The sequence below is a fragment of the Drosophila subobscura genome, chromosome U (genome assembly GCF_008121235.1).
Source record: "Drosophila subobscura isolate 14011-0131.10 chromosome U, UCBerk_Dsub_1.0, whole genome shotgun sequence".
Lineage (NCBI taxonomy): Eukaryota > Metazoa > Arthropoda > Insecta > Diptera > Drosophilidae > Drosophila > Drosophila subobscura.
In genome coordinates, this window is record NC_048534.1 from 10387127 (window position 1) to 10405310 (window position 18184).

An 18184-nucleotide genomic window follows, 5' to 3' on the forward strand; every position below is an offset into this window, starting at 1 on the left:
ATACAATTGTGCATGACACCTCCCCTTCCGGATGCCTACCTGCTGCCGCACGCACTCTGCCCCCCACTAGGAGGGGTTGATCTGGATGCCGTCGGCGAATTTTATTTGATTTTAATTGCTGCCATAGCAAGATGTTTGCCATTTAATGGCTTTATTTATGCGTGTAGTAATCAAGTTAATTTTTACGATTGCCGCCGAGCGACTCACAGCCAACAGCCGTAACAGCGGCGACACCGGCTACAAGAAACCCGTAGAGCCCGCTGCAAAATAAATGCAAATTTTCTTTTATGATCAAAAATCACAAGTTTCACTTTCGATGGGAACGAAATGCAGCAGGCGAAGTGCATGCCGAAAAAAGTAAAAAAGTAAATTTCAGAAAGAAAGAAAAGACGAGACAAAGATGACAAGCGACTGCGGAGAGCAAGCAAATGATGATGATAAGAAGCCCTTAGGACATGTTGGCAAAAAAGAATCAGCGAGGCAGGAAGAGAAACGCCAGCAAAGAGAGAGAGGAGAACAGCGGGAGAGCTGACGTTGGGATGGGTGGAGGGCGGAGAGGTGCAGCGGAAGATCAATACAGAGCGAGCAGTATAGAAAGAGCAGGCAGGCTGCTCGAAAGCTCAGCAGAGTGGCAGCGAGACAGGAAGAGTCCCGTTGCGGAAGAAAGGTACAGTGAGGGAATGGAGAATGGAGTGGGGAGTAATAAAGCTTTGGTCAAAGATGCCGGCGCCCGCCCAAGTCGTGGGCAGATGTCAGACCCTAGTCAGAGTCTTCGTCTCCCCAGAGGGAGTCTGGTTTGTCACGTTACCAGACTGCCGTCTGCCATCGGTCCTGAAGTGCCATAAATTATGAATTAAACGTTTAAAAATCTTTCATTCAGGAAATTACAGTTTCTGAGGCAGCTTTGCAGAGGAGAAACCTTAGAAACCTTGAAAGATTGTTGAGGTGAAGCTAATTGGAGATTGATAAACAGATAAAGATTTCGTTTTTTCTACGTAATTGATTGAGTTACATGTTAAATATTATTCCCTGTTCACTCTTTTAATTTCAATAAAATCTGTAAATCTTTCGACCATTTAAACAATGCTTAAAAACCTTAAACTTTGATCAATTTTAATTTATAAATGTTTTCTACTTCGTTTAGGTGCAATTTAGCGCTTCCATAATAATAATTGCATCGAAATTAACCCAACACTCTCTCTCTCTCTCTCTTTAATTTCTCTCATCAGCCAGCGACCACATCTGATCAATTTATAATTTAAAACGTTTAACGTTTTGCTTAAATTATTTTAGATAAATAAATATTTAAGCTAAGTGAAAGGTTGAATTTCCTCGCTGCTCAATCAACAAACATGAATCAATTTTTATTGTACGCCATGCGGTAGCCCATTTCGAGTAAATTAACTTCCCAGCAATCTGGATAACAACCTGTTAAGAGAGTGTCCATTGAAATAGTTGCCTTACTTCCTCATTCACCTCCGTTATTCAATATTTAAGAATACATTTGCAATCAGTTCGGTGAACAATCGATCTGTGGCGGGGGCATATTAAATCATCATCAAAGCCATAACCGAAACTCAGCTCTACAATTTATAAAATTCCAGATAAGAGAAGAAAAACCAAAGGCGATCAACGAACCGAACCAAGATGATCAGTGAACGCCACAAGAGCCACAATTTGGTTACGATACTCTGTCTGGGCTGCTCCCTGCTGCTGCTGCTGCAGCTCCTCTCGGCCGCACCTCTTGTCCACGCAGCCTCAGCCGGCGGAGTCTTCGAGGTCTTGGCTCAATCAACAGTGTCAGAGACGGAGGCGACCACGACAAGCAAAACAACGACGGTGACGGCAACGCCGACGAAGACAAATGCCAGTCAGGATGAGGTTGGTCAGCCACAGCCACAGCTTCAGCCACAGCCACTGACGCCCGGTGCGACAACAGGTGAGCAATGAACCGCAGCACAAAAAAAAAACGAAGAAAAATCACACACAAAAAATGAAAAAATATGAAAGATTTGCACTTTGATTTTGTTTCACCAACATAATTGGGAGAGCAGTGAGTGGAGGTCCACCGGGGGAGCGCTATTTTAATGGCCAGCATTAGGAGATCAAACAATTTGGAACGCAATCATGCGAGGCATTTTAATGCGAATGAAAGTGAAAATCGTCTGGCAACATTGTTTCGTGGTCACTGGCAATTATGCAAGGATAAATGGGATACAGATACGAGTGGCCGCCGCGTACATGCATGCACTCAATCCGATTGGATTGCCATGCCGGGGAGTGGACTGCACTGAACTACTGGGCGTAGGTAGGCGCCCACTCCGAAAATGCGCAACGACACGATTAAAGCATGGAAAGAAAGACAAGACGCGTGAAATACTCTTTCCATGCAACAGAAAAATCCCCTGCATAGGCAAACAAAAACCAGAACTTTGGGAAAGGTAACAAGAGCAGCTGTGGATCGATGACGCAGATGAAAAAAATGTTCGTCGAAGGTTTTTCCAAACTACGCGTAAACTTTACGTTTATTTGAACAGTGATACATCCACACAGTGGTTAAGCAGCTGTTCTGGCTTATAGTTCTTCTGGCAAGAAAAGTATAAAAGAGCTCTGGAGGCAGTGAAAGTTATCACAGCTTCAGTTTGAACTTCCAACCAACATGCGTTTCCACATCTTGATTCTGCTCTTTGCCCTGTTTGCCATGGTGGCTGCTCAAGGAAGACCACAGAGAGGTCCACAACAGGGAGGATCTCAGGGTCGCCCACAATTTGGACGTCCATCAAATGGCAATGCCACAACCACTACTGAAGCCAGCACCACTGCGGAAACCAGCACCATTGTAACGTACTTATCCTAAGCTGACCAAAAAACCCAACCCAAATTTCAATCTGACATTAATAAAAGTTTTCCTGCAAGAATTAAATATTTCTCACATAATAATCCGCTGGGATAGCTTCACCTTTGCCAAATTCGGCATACTCTCTCTCTACCAAGGGTATAAAATGCAATTACTAGAAGCAGATCGAGATGCATGGCTGGCCATTTCCGCCTAGGCCAAGTGCAGGTCCTCACGTTTGGGCGCTCTTGCGGGCTCCGCATGCCTTTGTCGCTGGCCAAATGGAAAGCGATTTGTCTGGTTTTAGCTAATAATTTATCAGGCCTCCGCATTCGCAGTCGTCTCCTACACCACCACCACCACCGCCATTCCGCCCGTTGATCAGTCAATCAAGCAAAACCAAGACAAACCCAACAACAGCCCAATCCAAGACAAAGCCAGAGCCAGAGCTAGAGCCAGAGTCAACTTCTCTTTGTGTCTGTCTTTATGTTTGCTGTGTTGATTGCCTTGGTCATGGCCCCAAGTGATCAACGCCTGTCGACAGCCGAAAAGTGTTTGCTGCCAGGTGGGCGTCGGGATCAGGCTGTGTGGCGGCTTGGCCTCTGACTCGGGCTTAATTAGGAGCCTCACAGAGTGGATCTGATCTGCGAGTGAGCCCACCAATCTTCGACACTGTCTGCGGGCATTAAAATCAATTTATGCACAAACAACTCGAAACGATTGAAGTCAGACACGAGGGCAGCTTGAAGAGTGTCGCTGCCAAGCATTGACATTGCCATGATTGGGTTCAAATGTGTAGACGTAGGTGAAGTATTTTGTATTTCTTTCTCCCAGAGACCTACTCCCAGAGCGACTCTCGCTGTGATGAGGTGAGCAACCAGGATGCCCACCAACGGCCAAGTGACGGGACAAAAACATTTGTTAACACTTTAACGAGTTATGATTCGGTCTGGCTCCGTGTCTAGGTGCAGCTCCTGCCTTCCGGCCATTTGGGGACGGGACACTGTCTGTGTCTGTGTGTGTGTGTGTGGGGGGGCTGGGGGCAATTAAAGTTGCACATGTAAAAGTAAATTGATACGGCACTCAATCATCATCCTACTCTCTGCCTCTTCACAGCTCCCCGACTGGATCACAACAACAACAACGAGTGGCGTCCGCTGGGCCATGGCGATCCACTGCAAAAGGATCCCACTTATGACTACAGTCCGCCCGCCCTGGACAGGGTGCGCTATTGGGCGGAGAACAATGGCACAGGACAGAGTAACCCAGAGGCGAGGAAGAAGGAGCTGCCGCCGGAGGTGTTGCGGAACAAGACAAAGAGTGAGATCCTGCTGCTGGGCGTGGCCAGTGAGCGAGTGAGGGTGCCACATTCGCATTCCTATCCGGGCATGGGTTTGGGACAGCAGCATCAGCAGCAGCAGCAACAGCAGCAGCAACTGGCGAAATATGCGGCAATACGTAGGAGTTACTATGCTCCGCCGCAGCAGCAGCAGTTGCATCAGCAAATTCAACAACATAATCAACAATTTCAACAACAGTATACACAAAAGCATCAACAACATGCACAGAATCCACAGCAACTCCATGCACAAAATCAACAACATTCACCAATTCAACAACAACTTCAACAAAATTCACACCAACATCAGCCACAATTTCAACAACAACAACAACAGCACATGCCGCCCACCCATTTAATGCCACCTCCAATGATGATAATGAAAGCGGGCTCTGGCTCTGGCTCTAGCTCTGTGGATTATCGTCACAGCATGCCGGGCGGCAGTCCGGGATCCATTTCGGGTTCACCCAGCATGAGCACCTCCTACATGAGCCACATTAACCACATGAGTTCGCCGACACCCAAGCAATTTATGACCTCATCGATGGCCTATCATCCCTCCTACACCTCCTGGCACTCCTCTGCTCCCATTAGTGGCATGTCCAGCATGCCGCCGCATCGCTTGAGCTACGCCGATGCCCATCACCAGGAGTCCATGCAGCACTACAGCTTCAGCTCCAGACCCCACCAGACGGTGAGTTATTCGCCCAACTCCCTGGCGGGACATCTGGGTGCTTCGAAGGCGTCTCTGAGGAAGCCCTGGCTGCACGAGCTCCTGCAGAAGGAGGTGGTGGTCAAGGCGAAGGTGAAGCCCACAATGCCGGCCACCAAGTACCTAATGGGAACGAGCAAACCGCATCAGGCCCTGCCCCCAGCCGGCTATGGCATTAGTTCCACGCGTCCACCGATGGCCTACGCACCCGTGACCTTTGTGCCGGGTCCACCCACCATTGCAGTGCCCACCATGGCCAGCAGCCTGGGCCAGGAGATCTACATCACGCCCACACCACAGACCAGCAGCAGCTCCGGCTTCCGACCGATGCTGATGACCAGTCCAACCAGTTCCACCTCCGTCTCCATGCCAATGACCACGCCTGCATCACAGCCTAGCTATCTACGCCCTGGAAGCAGCAGCAGCAGCACCACAACGACGACGACGACGACTAACAACCGCCTGCTGATACCACAGACGAGTAATCTGGCCCAACGTCCCACAGTGGCACCCGCGCCGGAATCCACCACCGACTCACTCTTTTCGCACTATAAGCAGCCGCCAAAAGCGCTGCTCGGACCCATGTATCTCATCATCGAGGGTCACTCCAAGGTCAAGACCTATGGCCAAAACGAACTGGACCCCCACAGTCCGAAGATAGTGCCGGTAATCTCCAAGAGAGAACCTGTCGTACGTACCGCAGACCCGAACGAGAAACGTGGGACAGTGGAGACCTTTCAGGTCAAGCATTTGCATACGAAAACAACGCCAATGACGACCACTACACCGAGGCCATCGACAACAACCACAGAGAGGCCAGTCACCAGCAGTAGTTCCACGAGCAAACCCACTCAAAGAACAACCACATTGAAGACGACAACAACTGCATCTGTTCCGAGGACATCGACAACTCCATTTACTACTCCTCCACCAACGACAACTCCATCGACTACTCCTCCGCCCAGTGGCGTCAATGATTTGCTGAGCCTGTTGGACAACATGTTTGCCGATGTCCATGAGATTGCCTCCTCGACAGCGTCCGTGCCAGTGCCAGTCCCAGCCAGCAGCACCACGAGCACCATCCTGAAGCCGGTGAGCACCAGGCTGCTGCCCCAGCAGCCAGAGCCACGTATTGGCAGTCAAGCGGGCAGCATCTCGAGTGTACTGGGAAATGATGAAGCTGGCGAGGATCTGGGGTCAGAGTTTGCCACCAGCACGGAGCTGCCGCTGCGGGCGACGCGTCAGGTATTTGACTATGATCAATTGCCCGAGTCAAGGGCCACGGCCACAACTGACATTGAATACAATGATGAAGATGATGACGAGGAGGAGGAGCTGGAGGAGGCGAATTTTGATGCCCCCTCTGGCAGTCAGCAGGAGGAGAACGAAGATGATGAGGAGGACAACGAGCACAATCTACTCAAACGCATAGACAGATTCGTGGACGATGTGGACGATGGTGAGGATGATTTAGAGGATTTGATTGAGGGCCTGTCCCCGGGCGTCGAAGACGATGAAGAGGCCTACGATGTGGAGGGAGAGGAGAGACGACAGCAGCATTAGCCTAAGATGACACGAAATTTCTTAACTGCGCTCTATACCAAATCTATCAGAAACTTTTCTTACACTTAATTGTTTTTGTAAATAAGTCAGCTTTAAATGGAGGAGAACCAAACCGAACCGATCTGTATCCGTATCTGTATCTGTATTTATTTTTTGTTAGTTGTTAGGCCCCGCTGACGTCACAATGTGACTGCAAAGTTAGTTACCAATAATTTAATTCATTGACATGTTTGTTTTGTAGTTCTTATTGTTAGTGCAATAAAATAAAAAAAACATTAACATTTTAATTTGATCTTTTTCGACCTGAATGTTATGATGCGACACCTATCGAGGAGATCATGCAGCAATGCTGCCGCCATCTATTAAAGAACTCAACATAGCTTATCGAGTGAAAGCTCATTTGAAAGCTTTGAGTTTCAAATGTGAATTGTAGAATAATCGATCGCACTTTCCCGCTCGTCTTGAAATATCGACTGAATGCAAGGCGAGCTAGCACAACGAGGTGCGATGAAATAAATCAAACTTTTTAAGGTGGCTGCTGAATGGATGAAACTGTTAAAGCTGTCTACCATGCAGCTAATAAAGTTGACTGAAAATTATTTTTTTTAAATACAAAACAACATATCCTAAATATATCCAGAATTCTCCAGAACATAGGAATTGATGACATAAATTTGTGATAACGAATGCTGACCGTTTTGGTTGAAAACGTAAAACGCAAAAGTAAGTGAAACCCGGAGCCGCCCGTTTGTTTATTTCCAGCATTGCTTCCAAGCGCCAAGCGTCAATCGAGATCTCCACGCCGCCCCAGACGCACACAGTGAAAAAAACGCTGCTGCTTCCAGAAACGGAAAACGTTCTCTCTCTGCTGGCACCCGTCGTGTCGTGGGTGAAGACAACAAACAACAAAGTGCAAATTAAACTAAATTGTATGCAAGGTGCCCAAAAAATACACGTAAATAAATTAATTGTTTAACAAAGAGAGTTTTGGTGTGAAGTCAAGTTCATGGAGTTTCCAGTGAGCAGCTAAAATTAAGCGAGAGAGTGGCAAACTTTTTTGTTTACGATCCACGAGTGAATTCTTTGCTTTCGCTTTCGCTTTTGCTTTTGCTTTTGTTAGGGGGGAAGGTTAATGAAAGCCGTAAATGGGGCACCGGCCACCAAATGAAGAGTGAAGAATTGCATTTCTACGAAACGGAACTTACGGAATATGTTTCACACATAAAGAACAGTTAAATAAGAACAAAAGTAACAAAAACACTGAAGAAAAGTGACCGAAAACACGTGCTGCCACAGTTTATGACTCAATTTCCCCCCACCTTGGAACGGGTTTCTTTCTGATAAAAGTGAAACAAAACTTTCGTGTTTAGTTGTAGCTACGATAACACTAATAGTTTTTGCAATTCAAATGCCATTAGAGCGGCGGATAGTGACACAAATACCACAGATCTGTTTAATTTAATAAAGACCATATATAATAGAAATCATAAATTAGTGAAACTATCTCTCTGGCAGCTCTCTTCAGCCATCAGCCATCAGTGTGATGTGCGTAATCAGATAATGACTAGCTATACATGAGCATATAGCGAAAATAACCTTGATCCGGGGCCATACGGGGCTCTGAGGAAACATTTCGGAAATGTGACGCCGCCGCGGCGTCGTTGTCTCTTTCAAAACAAAACAAGAAGCTAATCGTTGGTTGGCCGAAGCTTTTAATACCCTTGCCAAGATCCATGGTCATTCCATTCGTTCAACCATCAACCATGATTCATATAAAAACCCCTGAATAACCTTCCTTAACGATGGAGCTTGTCCCACAAAGAATTGTAGTAAGTAGTGCGGTTCTGTGCAAATTTTCAGAATAAAAGAACCATGCCATTCAAGGTGAATGAAGGGTATCCCATAAAGATCGTAATTACCACCTGCAAGGGTATCATGAAAACCAAACAAACTTCTATTGGCAAAAACCCGTTTTGTTCGTGCTAAAACCCAAACAGAGAGACAAAGCAAACAGTGGAAAGTGAACGAGAGACGGGCCAAACAATAAAGAGAGAGAAGTAGGGAAACACAGTGATGGAGATAGAGAACTGATCGGAAAAGTGTCTGTGTAAACTGTAGGAAAAACAAAATGTTCGCTCATTCCAATAGGAAAATGCCAGCTGTGTGCGTTTATCAGTCGACGGCGGCAAATGTCAGACTGTAGCTGATAACACAACATTTAGACGTACTTTTCAATTGATAAGCGAACGCGAGCCGGCAAATTTTTAATGTTTCATTTGTTTTCTCTCATGTCCATGCCTCTTGTGCGGGTTCGCATCCGTTTTACAATGTAAAAAGTGTGAGTAGGGGAGGAACATTATGATTAGGAGTGTGTCCCCTGACCAGACATGTCTGGCAGAGGAATGAATGCCTCCTGGCAACATGATAAGCGGGCGGTACTTATGCAATCAGTGAACCGCTAAAGCCGAATGATAACCTTTATCATCAATGTGTTTTGAATGCTCTTCGATCCGAGGCAAAAGTTGATGAAAATGTTTGAATTACTGACCTACTTATCGCTGCTGCCTGCTGCCCCTAGTTGGAAGAGAATTCTTCACCACTTATAGGGAACCGGTTCGTTCGGACGGAGTGCGCACTGCAGTAATTAACGGAGTACATAGTATCACACAGTAGCACAGACCGGAATGTTTGTCGATGTAAAAAAAACACACACAAGGAAAGGTCGCTTCATACATTGCATTTCAATCAGCTTTAGGTTTGTTTGTATGAAATGCATTTTATATAAATGAAACAAGGAAGGAACACTGGCTATGAGAAGTAAACATATGTAATCAGGGTAGCTCAGAGATCAGAGGATTTGATCGTTATCAGAGATATTAAGGCATGGAATAGAAAAACCACAACTGGGTAAGAGGGTAAGAGCCACAGCCAAGCTTATCTTGAAACAGATACAAACATATGTACATATGTATTGTGTATAGTGTATAGCACGATAAGTGCCTTAGTAAAACATTGCACTTGTGCCCCTCCTCACACCGTATAAATATAAACCAAAAGTTCAACAAACTAAGCGTTAAACCACAAAAGCAATTCGATGCAGGTTCTTCTCGATATGCGGGAGACAATTGAGTACATACATACATACGTACAAATACATATCCATATGTAGATACAGAAAAACATACATATGTTGTACATATTTTTAACCCGTGCATGTACGCATGGCTTTACTGTATCTGTCCTTTACACCGAGTTGCCATTACTCATGATTTCCTCGCACTGATGAGCCATGACGAGTTTCGCCGACTTCTGTCATCCAGAAGTCGTCACCATGACTCGACTTTAATCGTTCTGCATTCTGTATACTCGTATACTAACGCGTGGAATATTTAAATTCTTACAAATGTGTGTACTTTGTGTCTTTCTTTAAAGTTGGTTCAGTTCAATGGACTGAAACTGAATGAATGAATACGTAGAGTAGTGCGGGAATGTCTTTCGCCAAAGAACAAACTTTGAAAAAACTAAATAACTTTGGCGTATAAACATTCACCTTACTCCTGCTCTAACATTCCAATCTACACTCTTTTATTATCTTCACAGTAGGCCTATAGTTTAGGAGCGCAGTTAAAGGTTCTTTATTTTATGCAATAAAATGCACGATAAGAAACTAACTATTTAATGAACTTCGATAAACTAAAGTCAAAATGTTAAGATATCAGTAGATACGATAATGCGCAAACGTTTATATACACTTTCAGTGCATATTTGTACGATAATTCTCAACTATAAATCTCGCATATGAACCCACGAGTATGTAGTCATGTATATGACTATTTCCCAATTGAAAATGACGTAGATTTAGTTACTCAAGTATGCGTTCAGTTCCCATAGATAACCCTCAAATTTCGTCATTTCATTCGTATATATTCTAAACGAATAATAATTGTTTAAACAACAATTTTCTAATCAAATCTTGGAGCTGGAGCTTGCATAAACAAGTTACGTGAATGCGAAACGCCAACTAAATTTAAGTTAAAAATAGAATTTGCAGATATAGTAATTTTATTAAGGGTCAAATGAATCGGGGGCGAGAGAGAGAGCAGAGCGATCGAGAGGAACGCATGTGCAGTGGAGCGGGAGAAATTATCATTAGAAGTAAGACCTCTCGTAGAATCATCACTTGCCTTAATGCTGATAATCATTTGGTGATCAGCAATTTAACATGCGATCATGACTCGTTACGTACTTGCAACAACTTTGCAACTGGTTTTTGCTTGGTTAATGCGAAAAGTAATAGTCGAGCGACCTTTTTATGGAACAGACCAGACAACTTACCCACACCGCCGATCATGATGGGGTACAATGTCTATGCGAATGGTAGTATCTGTTTACCTAATCAGCGATCAAGTAGCCAGACGAACTTTGACCACAAAAGCCACTGAAACGGATTCCACAACACTCAGTCTGTACCAAGATAATCAAATGGATTACCAGTAACTTTGACCGATAACGAACTCTCTTCAGATTTGTTTTGGTCAATCTATATCTACAGCTAATTCTGTGGCCCAAATTTTGAGTTCTTTAATGGGGGGTACCAATCAAATCTTATCTTATATTGCACTTTTAGTGGCCAACTGGAATTCCCGATAAGATTGGTCGCTTATTGAAAACTAATCAACATAAAACTTCCAACATTTCTAAACCTTAAAGAATCACCACGCAACCATGACAACCACCAAAGATCCTCAGGAAAAGGGGGCCCCAAAAGTAGAGCAGGAAAGGAATGGACTCATGAAGCGTCTGAGGCGTTCAGCCTCGGCCACGGAACATAATCTGACCAGTCTGAGGAACCGCAAGTCCACCCAGAACCTTTTCGATCAGCATGGCAATCCCATCGATCTGCGACAGTATCGAAAAGTCTTGGACAAAGACGAGAATGGAAATGGAACGAAGGCGCGCTATAGACGCACTCAGAGTGTTACCCGAGCCGAGGAGATCTCCACTAAAGAAGAGAAGCAGCGTAGGGCACAGCCCGGCAGACCGTGAGCGTAGAAGATCACTGAAAAGGGGGGAATATATTACCCAAATCTATCGATTTCAGTATCCATCGACCACGCGATTCGCTGTTCTCTTGGAGTTCGGGCTTTACCAATTTCACGGGTCTAGTCAACTGGGGTTTCCTGCTGCTCTGCATAGGCGGTCTGCGCTTAGGACTGGAGAATCTACTCAAGTAAGTCATATAAAAATCCTCAATTATAGCACATTTCTAAGAATATCTTTGTAGATATGGTGTACGCATAAATCCCCTGGACTGGTTCTTTTTCATCAGCGGTCGCAATGAGGGCGAGGGCCACAATGCCCTCATACTGAGCCTTTGTAAGTCTTTTGCTAAATATATTTGCGACCCAAACACATCGTTATATTTCTTTCCAGACTCCACGGTTCACATTTCTCTGTGTCTGGCTGTGGAAAAGGGTCTGGCAATGGTAAGTACTCACGTAGATAGTTTCGGGCGCAAGATTTTGGCAAAGGCAATTTGATTGATTGAAGAAGCCGCAGCATTTTGCTAGTGTTATATGGTTATTGGTTGCACTTTGCTAATAATTTTAGAGATTCGTAAGTTTTATTTACAAAAAAATTACAATTGTTTTGAAAAAATGAAAGGAATTGTTAGGCAACTGTGTCTAGAGTCTAGACGGAATGGCTTTACATCGAATTGGAGTATATAAAAAGAAATGTAGCATAAATGCAATGAGTTGATCTTGCGGCTCGTATTTCTTTTGAATCTCTTACACTATAGCAGGAGATTATATCTGATATCTGATATATCCAATTAACGTCAAAGGAAGCTTCCCGCTTTGTTTTGCGATGTTCAGGCATCTACTTCTTACAACATTTACCCCTCTAATCATTTATTTATTTGGATCTCATTGAGGCATTTAGTTTAGGGATGCTTTAGGGGAATGAAAAGGTAAACAATTTCTTCTCTGAAAAGGCATAACATGGTTTTGAATTTTTGAACCCTTTTAAACATTTGATAGGGTTTGACTCGTAGTCAGAATACTCGCACAACATTTTATCTACATAACCCTTTTAGTCACTTAAGTCTCTCCACTGCATATGCATAACGTAACTGTTTATTGTTCGGACAAGTACACTATAACATATAAAAGAAAACAATTTCATGGTCGACACATAAACAGCATGAGGGAGTGATTGATTGAGTGAAGAAAAGGACAGCTCTTCTGTTGCATGTAAAAATATATGTAGAAAGGTATGCGAATGTATGGCGAGGTGTGATTCGTGATTGGCGATTAAATTGCGGGTCATCATTCTTTCATTCCTCAGACAATGCGTACGCCGGCTTGATCACAGTATTTCTGCAAGATCTGTTTGTAGTCCTGTTCGAGGGGGCCCAACAGGTTGGTCAGCTCTCCCGGTCGCTTCTGCGAGTACTTGGACAGTGCATTGACCAGAAATTGTCGGGCATCGGTAATTTCGGCCAGGTGATCCTGCTGCTTGGGCTGGGCATGGGTGAGCTGGGCAAAGGCCACTTGATAGCCCGCATCGGGATCTTCGGCCACACCGCCAACAATCTCACCACCCTCAATGCCCTTCAAAGACTCCAGCGGATGCTCAAACATGTCGATTAAGGCGTGGAGCAGTCTCGGCCAGAATTGGGCATATTGAGGCAAAACCATTTCCGGGGTTTCGGTTAGAAGTTTGGTCACACCCACGGCCACCATTTTGCGATCCAGCTCCTTGACGACCTTCTGCAGATCCGTGATAAAAATGCGCTCCAACAGCATGCCGAACATGTTGGGTTGGATTTCGTCTATAAGCTTTGCCAGATGACTTCCATCGGCCTTGATCACATAGAAGCAGAAGAACACTATGATGCCGGAGATGTATTTGGGCGTCTTCGACAGCGACAGTCGCTGGAAGAGCAGCCCAAAGATCTGACGCATGCTCGATTGCATTTCAGCGGCCGGATAATAGGAGAGAAGATTCTGCAGCAAGTAGAAGCCTTCGTGGTCGTTGGCCTTCGAGGCAATCATTTTTTGGAAGATGCCCAAAATGCCGTTCTGCAAAAAAAAAGGAAGTCAATCAATCAGAATGGATATATTTAAATATATTTAGAGCACATACCAGTTTTCCCATGGCCTGAATCTGGGCAGCACCCTGCTTCACAAAGGCACAGATGAGCCGAATCAGAGGCGTCACATTGCCTGTTCGATCCCACAGGGCGGGCGATAGCAGGCAAGGAAACAGCGCCCAGTAAGGCTCTGGAATGGAGCCGCTGCCCTCGCGCACTTCCAGCAAAACTGACAGCATCTGAAAGACGTAGGGCATAAACTCGACAATATCCTGCTGCAGTATGCCCTGGAAAACTGGGAACAAAGCCTCCTCGAAAGAGCTGACAGCCGAGGCATCTGCCTGGCAGACGATTCTAAAGACAAGAGCAAATTAGTTGGACAATCGAAGAGAGAGGTGAAGCACTCACTTTATGGACAGCGCCAGCGTTTCGAAGAGATAATGATTAAAATGCGGACGTGATGGATTCTTGGCCACTTGGGTTAGGATCTCAGTGAGGCGTGGCAGAGCCACTCCCATGAAAGGCATAGAAGCGCCCTGTAGCACAAAGAAGCTTCGCATAATTGCTGCAAACAAAAACAATCATTAAATGTTAACAGAAACTAACGATTTATATGGCTTACCCTTCATCACAAATTCATTCTCTGATGCTCCGGGCATCGCGAGTGTTGCAAAAAGTCCGCTAATCAGTGAATTCACATGTGGCGCCAGTACTTGTGGGCCAAACACAATCCCATTGCTGGCATCGCGCATGGCCAGAATCTTCTCCACGGAACAGGCGGCATAGCTGTGAACCACAATGCTTTCGGCGGGCAGATGGCGTATGAGCTGCGGCAGGCAATTGGCCAGCACCTGGGGACCCAAAATGCTGCGGAAGACCATGATATACTTGATAGCTGCTGCCTTAAGCACAGGTATCTCATTGACTGGAAAAGGGAACGTAAATTAGACCAACAAAAATGGTACAGACTCTTCGTATTTCCTTACTATTGAGTCTCTCTAGCTCTGGTATTATCTGCGTGGCACAGAACTCTGGCAGCGGCACCAAATCTGAGGTCTGTGTGATGCCATGCTTCTTGGTTCCGCCTCGCGATGCCCACGAGGTGACCAGATAGATGGCAGTGTCTTTTGAACGCCAATTGGCCGCGGGATTCTCCTTGTACTTGGCCAGCAAGATCTCCAGATACTGACTAAAAATGCCAAAGATCTTTTGCTCATAGTTGAGGGACAAAGTCTTTACGAGATCACAGGCAGCACGGCGGCGGGTATCAACGTCCGAGCCCTCAATATCCCGACGAATATACTCTTCGGGACTGTCTTCAAACAGTTCCTCATCGGAGGGCCGAATGTCCAGATTGGGAATGACAACTTTCTCGCAAATGCGTGCCAGAATCTCAGGATTTTCAAATATGCCCTGATAATTCTTTCGCTCAGCAACCACGGTGATAAATTGCAAGGCATTCGACACCAGCTGGGAATGGAATAACGAGAAATCAGGCATATTTTTATGGGTATTTAGTAGCTGCAAAATCTTACCGAATCGTTTTTAGTATTGAGGCTGGTTTTGACCAGCAATTCCCAGACTGCAGTCACGAATTGCTCCATGAACGGCTTAAATTCCTCATCGTACTTCTTCGCATACAGACAGATATTCTCGCAGACTTGCGAGCGCAGAAACTCCAGCACACCGGGATCATCGTCATCGTCTCTGCTCAGAGCTGGGACATTGACGGCCAGCTGCTGGATGAATGCACCCATCCAGGTGTTCATGTTGTCCTCAAAGAACTCGGGCAGATCCTGCGAGTTGAGCGAGAAAAACACCTTGTTGACCAGCACCAATGACCCGTAGATGACCTTCAACGCCTCCATGTTGTTCTCGTGCACTTTGGTCAGCTGCATGGTGGCCTGCAGTAGGTCTGTGAGCGGCTGCGCCATGCGGTCCAGCACGAACTTGATCTCCTCCCACAGGGCTTGCGATTTGAATTCGAATCGATAGCGCTTGAACAGCGAATGTGCCGTTTGTAGGACGCCATTGATCACATTGAAATCGCCCGAGGCGAACCTTTGCACCATCTCGTCGATCATTTGCGGCCATTTTTTCGGGAAATCATGCTTGCCAATGATGCTCACGGCGTCGCTCAGCTGTTTCTGCAGCGCCACGGGGGAGTGCAGCATAAGAGTGACAATCAGAGACTTGATGGTATTGCGATCACTTTCGTGAATGCGATCCGGCCCATCGGTGTCCTCATGCGCTGCCCAATTCCGTTTCACATAGTTTTTAAATGCAATGGCGCCGGCTATACGCGTGGTCATGTCCATTTGCGACTTGTCGATGAGATTCAGCAGCAGCACTGGATAGTTTTGCTGCAGTTCGGTAGACTCTAGCAGCTTTTCAGCTGTAATATAAAGATCATAGAATTACCTCTGGATTATTATTAAATTCATATTCTATCGAGGCGTCGCCGCCGGCATTTCCCGCGCACACCACACGCCACAGATTCCAATACACTTACCCGGCCGGCGTACGTTTGGATCGGCGCTGAGCGTCTGCTGCAAATAACCGGCCAGAAGTTGCAAGTTTGCATCGGTTACTTCCATTTTGATTTTAGTTCTTTGCTAGCCTTTGTTTAAACTAAATGATGCCACTGGATTGCGCGTTGTTCAACAGTTATTGAGAGTTTTACAAAATAATATGAAATCGCAAAAATGAATGGCCTTTTCGCAAGCAGTGTGACCGCGGTTTTATCGATAGCATATGCCGTGTGACCGTATAAAATATACCGCCATATACCTTCTCATTCTGCAAATATACTGTAAATATACCGATCGGTCATCGTTTTTTGTCGCCTTGAGATAGCAGTGACTTATAAGAGAGTGATCTTTATATATTTTTAGGAAATAATTGCCGAAGGTCTTGGCATCTTCATACAGATAGTAAACATAATTGTGCTGGTATGTTTGCCCGTTGTAATTATACACCTGAAAGGCCATGCATTCAGTTTAAGTGAGTATCAAATGCAAATTCCTTTTAGCAAAAGATTAACTTAAATCTCACCCTTTACAGTGGGCGCCTCAACCGTGTGCTTCTTTTACTCGATCCTGTTCCTGAAGATCTGGAGCTATGTGCAGACCAATATGTGGTGTCGACAGACCTACTACCAGAAGAATCCCCGAGAGCGGAGGCCCAGCATCACGCTGGCGGAACTTAGTAAGCTGAACTCATCGAAAATGATGCCATCAATCATATTAATGTGCTGTTGTTTTGCCTTTAGAAAACGGTCACTTGGATGGCGGAGATGATGATGAAGCTATTCCCAAGCTGGTGCAGTATCCTGACAATCTCAGCTACAGGGATCTGCTCTACTTTCTGTGCGCTCCCACTTTGTGCTATGAACTGAACTTCCCCCGCACAAGCCGAGTGCGCAAGCGTTTCCTCTTGAAGCGCTTGTTGGAGGTCATCATTGGAGTTCATGTGGTCATGGCCTTGTTCCAGCAATGGATCATTCCCTCGGTGCGCAACTCCCTGATACCATTCTCAAATATGGACGTGGCACTGGCCACAGAGCGTCTCCTTAAACTGGCGGTTAGTATGCGGATTGGCTGTAGTGTTTATGACTAATTTCTAAACTGTTTTCTTTAGCTTCCCAATCACTTGGTCTGGCTGTGCTTCTTTTATCTGATGTTCCACTCCTTCCTGAATGCTGTGGGTGAGCTCCTGAACTTTGCGGATCGCAACTTTTACTGTGATTGGTGGAATGCCAACAACATTGACACCTTCTGGCGTACCTGGAACATGCCGGTGCACAGGTGGTGTGTGCGTCATCTGTACATTCCGGTCGTCCAAATGGGCTACTCGTCGCGTCAGGCTTCAACCATAGTGTTCCTCTTTAGTGCCTTTTTCCATGAGTACTTGGTAAGATCCGGGGACAGAAAGTGATCGGATCATAACTTACATTTTATTTCTATCTTTTAGGTCTCTGTTCCTCTACAAACATACAAGATCTGGGCATTTATGGGCATGATGGGACAGATTCCGCTCTCAGCGGTATCCAAATATATCGAGCGTCGCCTGGGCCCGCGAATGGGCAATATCATTGTTTGGGCATCCATTATTCTGGGTCAGCCGCTGTGTATTATGATGTACTATCACGATTATGTGGTCACGCATTACCAGAACTCACTCAACGGCACCGAATACGAGAGCTAGATTTTAAGAGACACTTTCTGCGGGATGGAACTGGAACTTCGGCACTGGTCCGTGTACTTTTTGTAATTTATAAGCCAAACTGCAAGTTAAGGAAACAAACTTGTGATTGCCACCACCACCATACAAAATCTATTTTGTATTCTTTTTGCACATGCATATAGTACTGATTAAAGCAGATAGCTTGTTGTTAAATGCATTTGTTAATGAATTTAAGTGTCATGTAAATAAATAATCAAATTTTAAATTCCTTAATTTTTAAGGTATATTCAATTACTTTTCCAAACATAAATGTGATCGCACAAATATTTTGATCTTTTCGTCGCTACATCAAACAAGGTCGCCGCAAAAGTGAAAGTTGAATTTTCAATTGAATATTACATGCAAATAAGGCTTTCAGAACACAGACAATTTATCAATGAACCGGTTATAATT

General features: G+C 45.2%; 4 protein-coding genes across 7 annotated transcripts in view; 2 read left to right on the forward strand and 2 right to left on the reverse strand.

Moving 5' to 3' along the window:
- Window positions 1-12143, reverse strand: part of LOC117902584 (trans-1,2-dihydrobenzene-1,2-diol dehydrogenase) — a 21784-nt gene extending 9641 nt beyond the window's left edge. Inside the window, exon 1 of the mRNA XM_034814082.1 lies at window positions 11949-12143. Coding sequence (XP_034669973.1) covers window positions 11949-12012 — 64 coding nt within the window. The 5' untranslated portion in view covers window positions 12013-12143. The remainder of the gene's footprint in view (window positions 1-11948) is intronic.
- On the forward strand, window positions 1648-6694 carry LOC117901000 (flocculation protein FLO11). The gene is made up of 4 exons (XM_034811597.1): window positions 1648-1939; window positions 3953-4354; window positions 4499-6375; window positions 6430-6694. The coding sequence occupies exons 1-4, from the start codon at window positions 1648-1650 to the stop codon at window positions 6448-6450; spliced, it is 2592 nt and encodes an 863-aa protein (XP_034667488.1). The 3' UTR covers window positions 6451-6694.
- Window positions 7180-17948, forward strand: LOC117902580 (diacylglycerol O-acyltransferase 1). Of its 4 annotated transcripts, none has more exons than XM_034814073.1 (10): window positions 7180-7405; window positions 11161-11492; window positions 11552-11680; window positions 11735-11826; window positions 11884-11936; window positions 16441-16549; window positions 16610-16753; window positions 16818-17128; window positions 17186-17458; window positions 17519-17948. In XM_034814073.1, the coding sequence occupies exons 1-10, from the start codon at window positions 7382-7384 to the stop codon at window positions 17750-17752; spliced, it is 1701 nt and encodes a 566-aa protein (XP_034669964.1). In that variant the 5' UTR covers window positions 7180-7381; the 3' UTR covers window positions 17753-17948. The 4 variants fall into 4 exon arrangements, with proteins under 4 accessions (XP_034669964.1, XP_034669966.1, XP_034669965.1 ...); XM_034814075.1 differs by having other exon boundaries at window positions 7228-7379; XM_034814074.1 differs by having other exon boundaries at window positions 7229-7388.
- On the reverse strand, window positions 12552-16289 carry LOC117902578 (exportin-2). The gene is made up of 7 exons (XM_034814072.1): window positions 16059-16289; window positions 15082-15941; window positions 14533-15016; window positions 14169-14471; window positions 13955-14111; window positions 13600-13900; window positions 12552-13535 (listed from the first exon to the last, which is right to left on the reverse strand). The coding sequence occupies exons 1-7, from the start codon at window positions 16141-16143 to the stop codon at window positions 12795-12797; spliced, it is 2931 nt and encodes a 976-aa protein (XP_034669963.1). The 5' UTR covers window positions 16144-16289; the 3' UTR covers window positions 12552-12794.
- Window positions 17949-18184: the final 236 nt, after the last annotated feature.

Bases quoted from the DNA above. Each gene is read 5' to 3' on its own strand.
- LOC117901000 (XM_034811597.1), top strand. From the start codon at position 1,648: ATGATCAGTGAACGCCACAAGAGCCACAATTTGGTTACGATACTCTGT. The intron at 4,355-4,498 runs ATCAACAATTTC...CACAATTTCAAC, and splicing joins TCAGCAAATTCAACAACATA to AACAACAACAACAGCACATG. The intron at 6,376-6,429 runs GGCCTGTCCCCG...GTGGAGGGAGAG, and splicing joins ATTTAGAGGATTTGATTGAG to GAGAGACGACAGCAGCATTA.
- LOC117902580 (XM_034814073.1), top strand. From the start codon at position 7,382: ATGCAAGGTGCCCAAAAAATACAC. The intron at 11,937-16,440 runs GTAAGTACTCAC...ATATATTTTTAG, and splicing joins TGGAAAAGGGTCTGGCAATG to GAAATAATTGCCGAAGGTCT. The intron at 16,550-16,609 runs GTGAGTATCAAA...CACCCTTTACAG, and splicing joins AGGCCATGCATTCAGTTTAA to TGGGCGCCTCAACCGTGTGC.
- LOC117902578 (XM_034814072.1), bottom strand. From the start codon at position 16,143: ATGGAAGTAACCGATGCAAACTTGCAACTTCTGGCCGGTTATTTGCAG. The intron at 15,942-16,058 runs GTAAGTGTATTG...TTTATATTACAG, and splicing joins TCCAAACGTACGCCGGCCGG to CTGAAAAGCTGCTAGAGTCT. The intron at 14,112-14,168 runs GTAAGCCATATA...TTTTGTTTGCAG, and splicing joins GAATGAATTTGTGATGAAGG to CAATTATGCGAAGCTTCTTT.